At 36.0% G+C, this 17166-nt stretch overlaps 4 protein-coding genes across 4 annotated transcripts; 3 read left to right on the plus strand and 1 right to left on the minus strand.

Annotated features, from left to right (window-relative positions):
* Positions 1–878: 878 nt before the first annotated feature.
* Positions 879–1970, minus strand: LOC133173501 (uncharacterized). The gene has a single exon (XM_061308485.1). It carries the CDS (start codon positions 1968–1970, stop codon positions 879–881), a length of 1092 nt encoding a protein of 363 aa, XP_061164469.1.
* Positions 1971–5309: 3339 nt separating this feature from the next.
* LOC133173658 (uncharacterized) lies at positions 5310–7708 on the plus strand. The gene is made up of 4 exons (XM_061308646.1): positions 5310–5392; positions 5623–6463; positions 6557–6754; positions 6958–7708. The coding sequence occupies exons 1-4, from the start codon at positions 5330–5332 to the stop codon at positions 7704–7706; spliced, it is 1851 nt and encodes a 616-aa protein (XP_061164630.1). The 5' UTR covers positions 5310–5329; the 3' UTR covers positions 7707–7708.
* A 434-nt stretch (positions 7709–8142) lies between these two features.
* Positions 8143–9798, plus strand: LOC133173660 (D(2) dopamine receptor-like). Its single transcript, XM_061308647.1, has one exon. It carries the CDS (start codon positions 8167–8169, stop codon positions 9649–9651), a length of 1485 nt encoding a protein of 494 aa, XP_061164631.1. The 5' UTR covers positions 8143–8166; the 3' UTR covers positions 9652–9798.
* Positions 9799–9980: 182 nt separating this feature from the next.
* Positions 9981–11783, plus strand: LOC133173502 (G-protein coupled receptor moody-like). The gene has a single exon (XM_061308487.1). It carries the CDS (start codon positions 9981–9983, stop codon positions 11781–11783), a length of 1803 nt encoding a protein of 600 aa, XP_061164471.1.
* Positions 11784–17166: the final 5383 nt, after the last annotated feature.

Here is a 17166-nt window from a genome sequence, read left to right on the forward strand (position 1 = left end):
ACATATAATGATCTTATGTATTAAAGGGGAAAATCAGTACATGTATAATAATTCTGGTTAAACGAGAATAAACGTGGATATAATCAATAGCAAAAGGTGATACCTAGAGGATAAATTGTCTGTACATGGACTCACAGAGTGGTTTCAATTCAACTACCCCGTCCTAACCGGAACAAATCTATCTTGGTTGTGAAAAGCCAGGGATTAGTACTCGGGAAAGAAAACAATAAAATATTTCCGTGGATAAACAAATCAATGTTGGAAAGAAGCATAAACCTCACTACTAAAATCAAAATTCATGAATTCAATAATATATTTTATTGAAGTATATAATCAGGAATGTTTCATATATGTAACATGTTTCACACATATACATGTATTTCAGATAAATATAAGGTAAGCAGATACTGAGAATTTACAAAAGCAGGACACTCTTAATAAGTAGCTCAGGCGCGGAAAATTTCCAACCCAGAAATTTCTTGACAAGCAAAAAAAAAAAAAAAACAAAAACAAAAACAAAAAACAAAACAAAACACCTTAATTCCATTTACAAACGTATTAAACTCAGAAAATTTCTTGACAAGCCAACCCCCCCCCCCCCTAAAAGACAAACCGAAAAAAACAAGAACAACAAATTCCATTTCCAAAACCACGTGAAAAAACCTATTTCGTGGCAGTGATGACGTGGTCCACTTTTTCTAGGGGGCGGGGGGGGGGGGGTGTGTTCCAAAGTCATTTTTATTTGCTTCTGTATATACTTTTAACAACTCGGCAAATTCCAAGGGGGGGGGGTGTCCTTATTCAATCATCATACACATTGATGTTAATTTTTCTTTTCTCGTGTGTACGAACCAAATTTCCTTATGTTAGCACTTTTGCTATTGGCTGGAGTCAGATTTTAATTCATAAACCTTGATTTCCCCATGTCCATTTCCAACCCAAAGAACGCCATCTTCGCCCACATCTATGGCCTCCGGAAGTTTAATCGAATCCATCGGAAGTAAGAAGGCTCGGAATTCACCGGACTGACTTATCACGTGTACGTTGTGACAACCACAGTCACTAATGTAGATAAATCCAAAAGGGTCACATGAAATCCCAGAAGGATTCAGAGAACCAGAGGAACCTCTGTATTCAAATATTTGCTGACCATCTTTGCTAAGTCCAATAACTCTTCCCGGACCCCAGCCTCCTTTCTCTACTAAGCATATTGTTCCATTGGCTGACTGTGCCAAGCTATAAATATCACCCAATTTCACTCTTTGATCAACTGGAATAACGCTTTTCTCCGAGGATCTGGAGAGCTTCATAACTGGACGTCCTTGACATTGCTGGGTCGACGCTGCGCAGATTAGTAGGTCGTTCTCCGGAGTGAGACACAAACAGTTCGGAAAGAAATACAACTGATGTAAAGGTTTTATCTCGGCCCTCTTGGAATACAGCCATACGGTATTGCTATTCATTTTAGTAAATATTATCTCCCTTTTTCTTGTGACCACAAAGTCCTGGATCACGCCGCCCACATGCACTTTGTCCACAAAGCTCCCATCCTTGTCGTGTAACACTACTTCCTCTGAAATAGCTCCACATTTTAACCAGGCCTCGCCGTTTCCCCTGGGGACAACCCTTATATGTTGTATAGTGCTGTTTTCTACAAAATCCGACCTAGGCTTAAAATCTGCGATACGTGATTTAACAGTAGGTTGAAATCTTATCCTTGGTCGCCGTATTTCGTTTACAGACCGTGCAGGATGGCGTATGACATCCGGCAACCTTGGACCGGAAGAACGGCTACTTCCATATCGAAACAAGTGGTGATTTTGGGTCTCCTCGTCTGCTATCAGGTGTATACGTTTACATTTGTCACAGAATTCGCGGGAACAGTCATCACACTTCCACTTCACTTCATCCTCGTTACAATGAATACAAAAGAGTCCAGAAGCGTCAGCTTCTTCGTCTGACGATGACATTTTTCATTTTAACAGAGTAATCATAGTGTGTTCAATCCAATATTGATAAAGGGAAAAGTTAGAAAACGATATGATAAGAAACAACGTAAATACCTGAGTTCAACCGTGGTAATGTGCATACATGTTTACTCAGGTATGTGTTGGTAAATCCACAGGTAGGACAGTCTAAAATAACTTCAAAACAACATAGGTAATGAGGAAGGAACAATTTACGCAATGGAAAATTTCTGCATCATCCCGGAATTCCAATCATTGTCAACGCTATTCTTAGAACCGTCAAAAAATGTTTGTCTTGTATTAAAAATTATACAAATTTCGCAATTTTTGCATTGCAGAAAAAAATTCTACTTTATTTAAAGAAGGGAAATGTGCACTTTTTTTTGTTGAAAAAGTGAAACCTAATTTGTCCCCCATGAGGTAAAGGTACATTCAACGTATCGGAAGGAAAGAAATAAATATTTTGCAACTTTTATCACACCCCTTTCTAAATAGATCCATATTCTATATTCAAATGTTTTGATCTTTAATATTTGTGTTCTATAAATGTCCTACTCTATTACAAATGTAGCTGTTTGTCTTGATGCTTATTATTTGATTATTATATAACGGTCAGATTTCTATTTGTACATATAATTTCCCATTGATATAAATTCTTCAAAGTATAGAATACAAATAATTTTTTTAATCAAATACAAAAGGTATCCATTTACAATAAAAGTCGAAACATCATAGAATTCAAAAGTTATATTAATGAAACGTAAATAATACAAATAACAAAACAGAGAAAGACAATTATTGAATACCAAAAAGGAAATATACATTAGAAATGGACAATTCTAAAGAATGAATATAGTAAATTATACAATGCATATAAAAAAATAATCAAGAAAAAAAACACTAATAGAATTGAAATGTGAAGAGTACAATAGAAATGGACAAATGTATTGAATTTTAGCTGAGAACAGTAGCTCTCTGGGAAATAATCGGACATATACTTACCAATACCTCCTGAGTTTGTTCGATTCTTATTTCCCAGAGATCTATAGCTCTACAGCCAATAAAAAATACAAATAAAAAATAAATATATACATAATTACAAAATGTGAAATATACAAAACAATGACCCATAATTTAATATACAAATGGATCGAATATCGCTATGTTTGACATGCCATATACTTAAGGTCAAGATCTACTAAATGAAAGGTGCCTACAGATTTTTCAAATTTGAGAAACGAGTTCTTTAAATGATCCTATACAAATATAGCTTGCAAAAATAAGGTGTTTCGGGACATAATTTTTTGATAAACTAGATGAAAAAATATATTTTAAACTGTAATTTTTAATGAAAAACGAAGAGAGTCAGGTATAAATTTCGGAGTTTTTTTTCATCTCCGATTAAAGAAATGTATCAATATTGCCTACAGTCTCTCAGAAAACGGCTTTTCGTTTCTTCTTAACCTCTACTTCAAAATGATATTAAACTGAATATATATATCGGGGTTACATTTGACATGATTTTAAATTGAATACAATGAAAATGGTTCATTTTCTACACAATTCTATTACAGCCGTAAAGTACGGGAAAAATTAAGCTTAAATCAATTATGACGTCAAAATGGATCTAGCACCAAAAAGACAGTCTAAAGTCATTTACTAGATCTTGACCTTAATAACAAACAACGCTGAAAAATTATGCTTTTATTTTAGGAATGACTCTAATTCTTGGCCAAATTATTCGAGTATAACCTGGTTTGGGTCAGTTTACGCTTTATAATCCGCGAAGCGGATTATAAAACAGCGTAAACTGACCCAAACCAGGTTATACTCGAATAATTTGGCCAAGAATTAGAGTCATTCCTTATAATTTAATTTTAAAATCATTAAATAACTATGGGTGTAAAATTTCGTTGGTTTTTATTAGTTCAAATTTGCCGCTCAATAATACAACCGTAGTAACGGAAGTAACGGAAGTGATGGGAAGCGAGGGGAGGTAAAAACTGATACATAGGCCTAGCAGCTTGTTTACATGTGGTAAGATCGAATTATTGTTTGAAGTTAAAGGTATATTTATTAAATCTGGAATTTTCCATGAATCCCGAGGACTGGAAATGAGAGGATTGTATGCATACAGATGATTCAGCTGGTTGTCAGGGGGTGTGTCCCCATACCAAACCAGGTTATACAGAAATAATTTGTGTTCCTTTTTGGATATTAACCAATCAGAGGGTAGAATACAAACAAAATTAAATTATAAGATAATCACTGAATTGATTCCAATAATAATTATATTAAAAGAAAAACCAAAGTTCTTAACAAAACTTTTCCAGCTCAGAATAATGTATGTATAGTTTATTATGGAACTTGCTTCATTAACATAAAAAAAATTATTTCAAATAAGAATTATTTCTTTCTTTTTGTTTGTTTGTTTTTTTTTCAAATAAATATATAATAGCCTATTTTGAATTTAAAAAGATAAAGGAAATTTATGGGATCGGTAATGAATTTTTACCTTATACGTATACAAAACTACAGTATATGTGGTTTAATATTATGTATTTTGAAACGATCCTAAAAATTATCCAGTATGGTCGACAACGTCAACATAAAAATGTATAGTTATTTTAACAGATAAGGAAATATATATCCGTCAATTAATAATATCAAAAAGTCATGCATTTTTGCATTATGTCTGATAAAGAAAAGCGAGTTTTTACTTTCATGTTTTTATTTTAAAGACTTTCATTACAATGAAAGCTGTGCTTTTTAAATGAATACTAAATCATACTGTTTGCAGCAGTTATGTATTATTTTATAACCACTCTCACTTGAAATGATTTACAACACAAGGAGATTCTGTTGTGTGTTTGTTTTGAGGGAAAACAAGTGCACTTCATCAAATACTTATAACTACACATACACTGTGTGCAGATCCGGGATCGTTCAAACTTTGGCAACGTGTTGGGTTTATTCGGTAATAAATCTCTTTTAGTATTTTACGTATATGCAATGTTTTATGAATTACACAAATTTTAATTTCACATTAATTAACCTAAAAAATTTGCAAAACAAATGAATTTATATCTTATAAACAAAGAGAACCTTTTGTAGATATACATTTGCGTCTGCTCCGCTTTTTACAAAAATGCAATGTGAAGCTACACAGTGAAACTCTAATTAAAACACCCTTGTTCTATATTTAAACGAGTTGATTTCTTGAAAACATTGTACTATATTTAACACACACACACACACTCTATAACAAAAGCGGAAATGATAAAAATAGTTCATTTTTGAGTCGACTGGAAAATCCATAATAACACTGACATTGTCGTATTTTCGATTCGCCATGCTTTGCTATGGAGTTCACGAATATCTACCAAATCTCACCATTGACTTTTTTACTGAAAGCAAACCTCGTGGTAAGTAACAGATTACAAAAAAAAAAAAAAAAATAAATAAATAAATAAAGAACTATCACGTATATGACTACACTATTGTTATCTGGTACAAGGATTTAAAGGAAACTATCATCAGCAATACCTATGTACTTATAATAACATGCCTACATGTAGCTTATTGGTCTAAAAAAAAAACTCGGGATGAAGACCAGAGTTCTTGTATATGCTGAATAAAATAATTTTTATTATAGATTTGCACCGTTATGTCTCAGTGTGGATTTAATGAATTTCGGAGGCAGTTCGGGAACTCAATGGGATACCAATGCGTACCCTGCCGAGAGTGTCCAAATGGATTCAGGGAGATGTCATTGTGTAGCAACGTCACAGACACAGAATGTGAGCAATGTCCTAGCGGAACATTTTATAGGATGACTCGTCTTGAGAAGTTGTGTCAGAAATGTAGACAGTGTTCGGTGAATTCTGATCAGTTGGAATGCATGAATGATACAAACATCAACTGTTCCAGTTTCTGTCAAGATGTCAGAACACTGCGGACCTGTAAGACCTGCTCAACTTGTAGGAAGAATCAATTTACAAAAATTAGCTGTTCGGCCACCGAAAATACGGTCTGTAAGACATGTAAACAATGCAAAGGGCATCATTTTATTGCCAGGAAGTGTTCAAAAAGTAGAAATACCCATTGTAAACGATGTCGTAAGTGCATAAAAGGTAAAACTTACTTATATAAAAAATGTAGAGGACACAGAGACACACACTGTAAATCATGCTCCACGTGTCCGCTCGGATATTACGTCAAACGGAAGTGCACAAGACGCCATGATACCATTTGCGCTCCTTGTTCAGCTGATAATATTAATGATGTCATGTGTAACAAGTGCCCCCAAGGTACTTACTATGAAAGGTCCTCCACCAACCAAAGTGTATGTGTGTCCTGCGCTCAAGGTACCTTCATGGACATAAATAATCACAACATCGGATTCTGCAAGAGATGTCGACGCTGTGGTCCGAATGAGGAAACAATACAAGCATGCAATGCTACTCACGATAGCGAGTGTGGGGATTGTTCGAAAGGTATTCTGTAAACTCAATATTGGTAATATATCACGATAAAAAACACTGATATAGATAAATCTATTTGTGACTACACTGGTGTTTTTACTCTAGGTTTTTTCCGACTGCGATCCTCACACAGCTGTGTTATGTGTTCCAACTGCCTAAAGAATCTATTCAACTCCTCAAGCCTTGAAGTGGACGAGTGTCGCCGACAAATGAACGACACGGACAAAGTTTGTATGCCGTCTATTCCCTCAGTACTTCTGGTCGTCAATGCATCACTTCTTTATAGACTGGGATTCAATCAAGGTAAACATGTTGGTGCATTTTCTGTTAAAATGCAATAAATTATCTAATATCGGTTTCATTCAATTTGCCGCTTCTCGGCGAATTTCAGTTAAATCTTGAAGAAACTTTGTTAACCTTGTAACTGACTTAATTAATGGACACATCCCGCTTTCGATTACGTTTGAAATTGTTTTGATTTTTATTTTGTTTTGCCTGGATTTTAGGTGAAAATCCAGTTTATAATGAAACAATTGACGTAAATGGAACTACACTCCTCCCAACCAGAAACTACACCACGACACCCCTCCCAAACAGACACCACACCACGACACCCCTCCCAAACAGAAACAACACCACGGTACCAAAACAGGACGGAGACCGAAGACTGACCAGCTCGAGGGTTGTCCAGACTACGGCTGCAGATATAAAGCAATATAACATAAAGAATCACACAGAAACCAGAATAAAATCCTATATTGCTTTATCTGAATATAACAACACTATAACTTCATTGTTAACTCGCAGCAAAGAAACGCCCACAGCTGTAGAGAGCAGCTCTGTAGACGCTGGGACAATCTCGATTCATGGGGTCTCAACGTACAGTCCAATTGTTGTTGGTTTTATGCTGATTTTAATAATAGTTTTAATCATTCTGCGATTATTTATGTTTAAGAGAAAACGCTCATTTTCTTTGAAAAAACAAGAGATCAGGTATACAGTTTCCAAACCAACTCTCTTTTCTACTAATTCGATCACCGACTGTTTCGATTTGGGCATCCAATATCACAGAACAAGCCAGAAATACAGTAGTGATCCGGACTTTAAGCGCCATTCTGAACCTTTGTGTAGGAATGATAGAGGATCCTATATATTAGACTATAAGTCGAGATCGCTCGGTACTATCAACGCCGCCGAACTTGAATTCTGGAATGATCGATCACTGCCAAGGAGTACCACACGATACAATGCATAGATCGCTTCATAGGAGAACCAGAAGAGAGATTTAGAAAGAGAAATTAAGTTTTTGTACCAACAAAAGCCTTCACTTCCTTGTTATCCATTTTCTCAAATTTGCTGAAAGAATTATTTTGTATACTCATATCTCAATAACCTTAAGATCAATAATTCTTAAAACTTAGGATATACTCGTACCTTTAACAAAACAATCGTTCTTGCTAGGACTAATAAAGTATTCAACAGTCTCGACAAATTTTGAGGAAAATTTTTCACACTTAATGTATAACTTTAGCATTTTATTCCAGGGTAATTCTAAATATTGACAGATCTACTTGTTCCTTTTAAATGAACAAAGAATGTTTATGTAACGTATTATCTCCTATGAAAGAAATTAAAATTTCAGTTATGAATACATATTCAAAGACATTAAAATGTAGACAGTTCCTACACTTGTTATTTTTTACTGAGAGAGGAAAATGTCGAATTCTTCAAGTCTTGCGGACACTGTGGAAGCCTTTAGTGGACCGTACTTACGATGGCTGGAAAAAGACGTCCTGCCGATTATTTCCGGAACTCTTCTTCTCTGTATATTTATGTGTGGAGTTGTCTTAAATGGGCTGACAATTCATGCGGTACGAAAGAAGCGGGTGACAGCACTATGTACCCATCTGTTTCTACAGTTGGTGGTGCTAGATTTTGTGGCTTATGTGTTTGTTATTTTTCCTGCCATTATTACGTCATTCGCGAAAGACTGGGTTTTGTCAGAAGCACTTTGTCAAATATCTGGCGCGATTGGAACGACTTGTTTCGTATGTTTATTCATCTTTTTAACTTTCCTTTGCGCAGAAAGAATGGTAAAATTAAACAACCCAAGTGTTCATGACGGTTTCTTCGGAAATAAATGTATCTGCATCATTACCAGTATTGTGACGTGGGTAGTGACGTTTATCGGAAGTATTCTACCAGTAGCAGGATGGGGGAAACTCGAGTATATATCCTCACAGAACAGATGCAACATCAACCACGATAAAAACAAAATCAACATGAATCTAATTTTTATCTTTGGGATGTTTCTTCCTGCTTTTATGTCATTTTTATTCAGTATTGGTACATTTCTACAACGAAAAGAACTTTTAACAAGTCTGAAGTCCCTGACGTCCTACGTTAATAACGTCAATGTAAAAGTCAGACGACAGACCCGGGCGGGCGGGGTAACAGAGAAAATAAAACTTGGTGAAATCGTCGGAGATCAGACACAATGTCTGCCAGAAGTAGAAAATGTAAACAGAGTGTTAACGTCCACTGAGATAGAAGTAAGAAACGCAACATCTCCCGTGGTTCCACAAACAAGTCGAGAAACGCCAACAGACAACTCCCTTTATCCCGAACGGCCAAATTCAAAGAACAGCATTATAGTAGTCAACGAAGAAACTGAGCGACCTCGCTCCAGAAATTCCGTTTCCCCGGTAACCGAAGTCTCCGGGTCACGGACGACTCGCTCCGAGAACGAGATGAAGAATAAGTTGATAAAAGACGGCGTCACGGGAGACGAGACGACTTTTGAATCCAAGCGAGTAGCTGTCACAGTTTACAAAAGGTCACAGGAACAGGTGGACTTCCATCTCGCCGCCACGTACATGTTAATCTGGGTTATTGTAATTATGCTATGGCTTCCCTACGTGATTGTTTGGTACTTGGACGTGTATGACGTTGTTTCCGTCTGGGGCGGGGTGTATTCTGTCCTCGTGATTGTTTGTGATGTTAGCTACTGTATAAAGCCTATTGTGTTTATGTCTCATAACCATTTGTTCAGAAAAGCCACATCAGATGGGGTACCAGAAAGTTTGAAAACACGAGTAGCAAGAGCAAAGCGGGTATTATCGAAAACTGCAAGAAGGGTTGACGGACTGATATTTTTGAAAATGGGAGACGACTCCAGAACACCCATCATTCAGAAATGAGTTTATTGCTGGTGTCGGAATGCAAAATCCCAGAAAAGGTTTTAAAAGGAATCCTTGACCTGCCTTTTTTATATGAGGGACAAAAGAAATTATTAAAGAGATTTATGATTAAATATTAACCTTAATCAGGTGAACATTGTTAGCTGATTATGACCAAGATTAAAGATTTATAAATGAAACAGAATATTTTTTAAATCAGTACATGGTTTTCATTCTGCTAGCGAAATCAAGGTGAACAAAAAGCACATATAATCTATATGTGCATTTCACGTACCTTTAGCTGACATGTAGGAAGGAGACATCCAAGATTGCATATTTCCTGCTGAAAGATGTCCTCCTCAATCGTTAGCTCTTTCGGGGGGTCATTCTTTCAATGGTTCCAGGACGAGGTGTTGCCCTACTTACTGGGCACTGTCATCGTCATCGTTATTATCGTCGCACTCATCCTCAACATCCTCCTCATCATCACCCTGAGGAAGAGGAACATGTTAAGGTTTCCCTGTAACCGCTTCGTTTTGGAACTCTCTGTGATGGATCTTATAGCGGTGTTCCTTATTCTGTTTCCGTCTATGGTGGCGGCCTTTGCGAAGGCCTGGTACCTCACTGATTATTTCTGTTATGTTCACGCTGGACTCATCATCTGGTTTCATTTAGTGACATTTGGATTACTTTCAGTGATGTTCGTTGAGAGAATGGTGAAGATCACTAATACAGATCTGTACGTCAAAGTGTTTAATTCTTCTCGCGTTGTAACACTAATTTCTGCCCTTGTATGGACCTTCACTGCGCTCATCACTGGAGTAGCTCTAACACCATGGCTTACGATTTCATACAATTTTTATCATGCAGCTTGTGTAATTAATTTGGATGATAATATCTATTACACTATTATTGTCCTGATGTTTGGAATGGTAGCTTCAATTATAATATGTATCGTTACAGTTGTAAAGATCTTTAAGCACAAAAAGCAGGCAGCTGCACAAGAAGCAAACGTCAAGAAGAACAGCGTCACCTCAATCAAAGAGGAACCGGGAGAGAAAGCAAAGCTGAACGGAGGCGGTAAAGGATTCGGCTCACTTCTCTCACAAACTAAAGCAAAAAATTCCCGCTCAAACGAGGCTCCTGGAAAATCCATGTCCACGACGGGTATCGGCGCATCAACAAATGGGGAAGGAAAACCACCGAGAAATAAACTGGCGCTGATGGCTGCTCGTAAAAAGATAAAGAAAGCCGTAACTAAAACGAAGGTTACGAAAATCTTTTCTCTGAAGGAAGACAACGGTGACCCTGACCTCCACATGTTCGTGACCTATCTGATCGTGTGGGTGGCGATGTTGGTCTGTCACTGTCCATACTTTGCCATCAACATCGCTGACTTCGCCGATTCTGGCGACATCTGGGGCGGATATTACAGCATTACTGTTATCTTTTTTATGGTCAGTTACTGCACTAAACCCATCATTTATCTTGCACATAATCGGAAGTATCGAGAGGGTTATAAAGAAACGATGCCAGAAAAAGTCATAGAAAAAGCCAACACAGCCCGGAAATCCGTTTCAAATTTCATGGACAAACTGGACAAAGCCATGTTCAAGACCCCAGGAAAGAAGAAATTAGATGCAACCCTCAGTACACATATGGCTGCCAATAAGTGGCTGAGGAAAGTCAAAAATAAGAATGGTACAGGTGGCGCTACTGGTGGGCTATTAAGTAAACTGAAACCGAAAACAGAAGAGGGAAAAACTGACGCTGGACCGAGCAAAACAACACAGAAAGCAGTAGTTGAGCCGCTTCCAAAAAACATGCCCTCCTCCCCCACCAATACGATACAGTCTGCGATCACCGCACGCGACGTCAATTTAGTAGAAAAAGCGCCAACACCGGCTGCTGCAGCGTTACCTACCGCTGTAGTTTTCAATGAGACGGCGGGGAATAGCCGACAGAAGGAATCGTCCTTTGCTGCCGATCCGGTGCCAGAGAATGACTTTTTGGCGGAGTCTCCTCCTTATATGCCTACAGATAATAATTACAATCTCACGAAACAAAACCAATGGCGTCGGATCGGGAGGATGGCGCATGTATTTGATATAGACGATGTAGATGAGGTGGACCATTCCCTGGACATGGTTTAATCTAATACCAAATACATTTAGTCTTGTGTTATATGTTTATATTCAAAGAGTTACACCGGTGTGCCAATTCCGCATTCAAAAAGCATGTTTTGAACCTGTTCTTTATTCATGTTAACCAGGTGTTACATATTTAAATTTAAACATTGTTACTTATTTTCATTGATGTTGTTATGTTGACGTTTACAAATTGGCATGTATGTTATGTATATATTAATTTAAAAATACACATATCTCAATAGTGAGTTTAATCTGATATTTCTACATCAGATCAGGTAAAAAAAAAGAAGTTATTTAAAATTCCACAATAATAAGTCGAGTACCGTTTGTATGACTAAGTCTCCATGCAACAAAAAAACATCGTGTATTTTTTTACAATAAAGACTTGATCTTAAAAAGGTGATTAAAAATAGGGCACGTGGCCAGGTAGCTCGGTTAATTATTTAAATTCACGTCCACTTATATATAGCATTTAATTAGAGGGATTATAGGTGATCATTGTCAAAGATTCGTACTTTTCATTTATTTTTATTTTACGAAGCTCAGAAGCTTTAAAACAATACATAAACTTGTCCTGTGCATATTGTCGTCCATCGGCAACAATATGCACTTACCCTAATTGCACATATTGTCTTCCATCTGCGAATACTTTGTAAAATATTGTCACCGGCGACAATATGCGGCCACAAATATTATCGCTCCACCGTTAGGGGCATAGTTATATGAGTGCTGCTGATGAGGATGACAAAACTCAACGCTTAGCGTTCATGAGATCGCGTATTCTTTCTGTACCCATCGATCGTGATCTAATAGCTTGTAAATAGACATATCATCAAGTCCAAAAAGGATTGTAAGCTTAATAAAGTTATAAGTCCTCTAATAAATTTTTTACTCCATAATATAATTATAACACGTTGTTATTATACTATATGGGGTAAATATATTACAGAAACTAGTGCCTGTGGGCACAACACTCCAATCAAATTACCCCACGATCGTGACATTGATGTGCCTAGTCCCCCAGCCCATGAGGAGGTCTCTGGTCTTGAGCTCTATATTACTTATCTCAGTTTTATCGCTTATTCTTAACAACCTTAATTTCTTTCAAATTTTATTACTTACTTTTTATCGAAATGTTTTATTGCTCTATTCTATTCGATTCTATAACAAAACAATATTTAAACAAACTATATATTTCACTCTATCAGTATGAACATCATGTTTCAATGTTTTCCATCTGAACCATTATTGCTCTTGGATTTTCCCCCCAATTTATCCAGTCACTGCTAGGGTACAGAGAGTTTAATCTTGGTTTGTTATACTGTCATTCCACGGTCATTAATATCAATAAATCAATGATAGCTATAATGATCAGAATATAATTATATGACTAGTATTAGCTTTCCTAAAAAGCTTGTCTGACTTGAGCAAATTTATTTTTACCCGAAGAATCAAGAAAAGTTAAATCCAGTGTAACCAACATGACTCTGAGTCATGAAATGAATTAGCACTAAGAAACAAGAAAAGTTCAATTCAGAAACTTGGGCATCATGAATGATGCAATTTCCGAGAATGGCCAAATGTTATGTAACCTGTAATGTATAATGTGATAATAATGGCATTGGCTCCAATATTCTGGCTTGTTTGGGTGTTTAGCATGTTTCCTTTACTCCACATGCTCGCCAATTAATAGTTTAGATAGTATGAAGTTTCCAAGATCAAGTTATCACAAGAATTCTATTGAACGACTTGACCAACAAGCCTTGGCTAAATCTAATACTGTCTGACGCCATGACGTCAGACAATAAAGTCCATCATCACTACCTTAGCATATATTTTAAAGTTTATAGACATACGCAACGTAGTTTTGAACTTTATTTTCTTAATATTCCATTTATAATTTAAGAGTTCCAATAATTAAAGGACTTTAATGCTACAGTGTATTTTATGATGCCTGGGAACAATTATTATGAAATAATTTTTGAGGAAATAGTAGCTAAAACTATATTTTTGTCAATTTTTCTTTTAAAAACACAAGGATTTTCATCATTTGGTATCTCTTAAAATCTCCCTGGTAATGTAATTTTTGTTGTCTAGGAACATCGGATGGTAATATGATTTTAATTTAAGAATATCTTGGAAAATTATCAGTGGGAAAGGTACATTGTAAAGTACATGTACGTGAATGTTGCATATGATGTCCATATAAAATGTCTGTTCTAAATCTCCAGAGGAGGGCGGACCAAGAATATCTTACAGTCATCACTGTAGGAGCTTACATACCATGCACGTGTGAATAATCTGAAATAAAACCCATATTTTTGTTGATTAATTGTTGACAATAAAATCTTCCAGAATTTTTTAAGTCCATAAAAATGACTTCAGTGTCATCACAATACAGTGAAATTCGAGAACATTAGGCTTCATATAAAAAAAGTTTGTATATAATTAAGTTCTTTTCAAAAAATGCACATTCTTAAAGATAATGAAATCCATCTCCCTAAATTTTCAGAGGTACAGAGATCAGATCATTTAATTCTCTGAACTCTCCAAAAGTGACATTTTCTCAATTTGAAAATCTGATTTCATACAGGTTTCAGTTTTGGGAGTTCTCTCTCTTTGTAAGTGAAGTGAGGCCCGTGGATGCTCCCATATTTCTTTGACTTATCATAGCCTATTAAGTAGATTTTTAAATAATTTTTCCTATACGTTTGATATTCTTTTGTGGCCTTACCCTGCCCTCGGTGATATGATTTGAACACACATGAATCTACACTACCTGAAGATGCTTGTGAATTAATATGGTTTATCGTGGCCTTGCTGTAATTGAGAAGAAAATTTTTATTGATATATCCTTTATATTCCTTTGTATAACTTTGATCCCCTGTTGTGGCCCCTCTCTACCGCCGGGGGCAATGATTTGAATAAATTTGAATCTACAATACCCGAGGATGCTTCTAAATTAATATGACTAATCATGACTTTGCTGTTCTTGAGAAGAAGGTTTTCAAAGATTTTTCCTATGTATTCCAGTGCAAAACTTTGATTGCCCATTGTGGCCCCACCCTACCCCGGGGGTCAAGATTTTAACAAATTTGAATCCATTACCTGAGGATGTTTTCCATATAAATATGACCAATCATGGTTTTGCTGTTCTTGAGAGGAAGATTTTTAAAGATTTTTCCTATGTGTATTCCTATGTAAATCTTTGATCACCCATTGTGGGCCCACCCTACCTCCGAGGGTCATGATTTGAACAAACTTGATTCTACACTATCTAAGGATGCTTCCAAATCATTATAACTAATCATGTCTTAGCTGTTCTTGAGAAGAAGATTTTTTCTATGGATTCCTATGTAAAACTTTGATCACCCATTGTGGCCCCAACCCTACCCCCGTGGGTCATGATTTGCAAAAACTTGAATCTACACTACCTGAGGATGCTTCCACATAAGTTTCATATTTTCTAACCCAGTGGTTCTTGAGAAGAAGATTTTAAAAGATGCCATAATTTTCTCACTAATTCATAATCATCACCCCTTGGAAGAAAGTGTGGCCTTTCATTTGAAGAAACTTGAATCCCTTTTACCCAAGGATACTATGTACCGAGTTAGGTTGAAACTGGCCCAGTAGTTCTGGAGAAGAAGATGATATTGTGAAAAGTTTACGAAAACGACAATGACAACAACGACGATAACGACAACAACGACAGACAACGGACAAATTTTGATTAGAAATGCTCACTTGAGTCTTTAGCTTAGGTGAGCTAAGAATTAAACGTAAGTCCGAATTTCCTCGGCATCACCATATATTACTTTTGTTCGTGCATATTTTCTTTATAAAATAAAGCATCAAATTTTTAGACCAATATTTAGTTATAATATGGTAATTTTGTCCATTTAGAATATTTTTGATTGAACATATTGTACATTAAAGCATTCCATTTCCTTAATTTTAAGAAATACTTCATTGTTGGCAGGCTAAACATCATTGCACAGCTAGGGCAGTGTAGTACTTCGGCAAAAGAATTCACTATATTGTGTACATATAGACATTAGAAGGACAAACTTGGAAAGAAAAATATCAGGCAAATTCTTGGCTAAAGGAAGGACAAATCTGGCGCATTAGTTATATATAATAAACTACATGTAGTTGTATTAACCGGCGCAATCAATAGTTTCTGTAAAAGAAATCAGATGATAATCGGCCCAATTTGCCACCCCGAAATGTTGACAAATATGGTTTTCCATTCGTGAACACAGCTTTAAAGATAAAAATCTTCCGTCTGGAGGCTGTTTACAAAGGTTTCTCCAGAACGGTAGATAATCCGATTTTGGATCAATATACATCCCTCGTCTATACGAATATTAAACTACTTAAGAAACAGTGGAATACGATTATATCTAAACTGACACCTAACTTCATACAAATCATAATGGTACATATTTACTGTTAAATCTCCAGTATCAGTACTAAGGTATTTGTCCATTCTGTCGTAAATAAACCAAGCAGGGGTGAAGAATTGGAACAAAGTGGAAATTCAACACCAAGTTATTTACACTATTTGAAGAAGTAAACACGAAAATTGGCATCTGGTGTTGGTTTTCATGCTAAATCACGTTAAGTTAAATGCTTGAATTATTTCTTGTTGTCATTTAATCTGTTTATATTGTTGAGGGCAGCACATTGTTTGCATTAATTTGTCAGATTAAGTCAGCCCACCCAGTCTAGTATAGGTTATGTAACAGATTGTGAAATGTGGACGAAAGATGAATGGATTTTATTATGTCCCGCCTAGTCTATCTAATGTTTGTTTTGAAACAGAACTAAGTAATTATCTAAATATCACATGATATTGACTGGCTTATAAATGATTTGTTTTCTGTGCACGTGGGCCATGTGTTAAATCTTAGTTCCCAATCTTCTAAAGTAAGGATCACGTGAAATCAAATAACTGCTATATTTAGAACTTATCCCGCGCTGTCATGATTCATACCCTTGCTTTGATTATTTAGCTCTCCAAATATGTACTTTTTTTATTGATCCATGGTGAAAAATAGAACAATATTTGTAGATGTCTTCGTAATGTGCCAACTTGACAAAAGCCATTTAAAAATCAATCTATCAGAAATTCAAATATTAGAGAATTAATGCTCTCCTATTATCTTAAGATCATAATAATTCAATATGAGCCATAACATGTTAATAGATTGTTGCAATTAAAACAAGAGGCTAGGGACCACAACGCTCATCTGAGCATTGTGGCTAGGAAAAAAGAAAAAATCAGTTTAGTATTGAAAAGCTTAAATGCATAAGTGGTCCCAACCTACCCCGAAAAGTGAGTGGGGGGTATGATTTGAACAAAATTAAATCTACACTTACTAAT

The sequence above is a fragment of the Saccostrea echinata genome, unplaced genomic scaffold (assembly GCF_033153115.1).
Source record: "Saccostrea echinata isolate AGI-Se365-2 ecotype Australia unplaced genomic scaffold, CSIRO_AGI_Sech_v1 ptg000056l, whole genome shotgun sequence".
In the NCBI taxonomy this organism is placed as follows: Eukaryota; Metazoa; Mollusca; class Bivalvia; order Ostreida; family Ostreidae; genus Saccostrea; species Saccostrea echinata.

Coding starts and splice junctions, on each gene's coding strand:
- LOC133173660 (XM_061308647.1), top strand. CDS start 8,167: ATGTCGAATTCTTCAAGTCTTGCGGACACTGTGGAAGCCTTTAGTGGA.
- LOC133173501 (XM_061308485.1), bottom strand. CDS start 1,970: ATGTCATCGTCAGACGAAGAAGCTGACGCTTCTGGACTCTTTTGTATT.
- LOC133173658 (XM_061308646.1), top strand. CDS start 5,330: ATGGAGTTCACGAATATCTACCAAATCTCACCATTGACTTTTTTACTG. Junction 6,464..6,556: donor GTGTGGGGATTGTTCGAAAG/GTATTCTGTAAA, acceptor TTTTTACTCTAG/GTTTTTTCCGACTGCGATCC. Junction 6,755..6,957: donor TAGACTGGGATTCAATCAAG/GTAAACATGTTG, acceptor CCTGGATTTTAG/GTGAAAATCCAGTTTATAAT.
- LOC133173502 (XM_061308487.1), top strand. CDS start 9,981: ATGTCCTCCTCAATCGTTAGCTCTTTCGGGGGGTCATTCTTTCAATGG.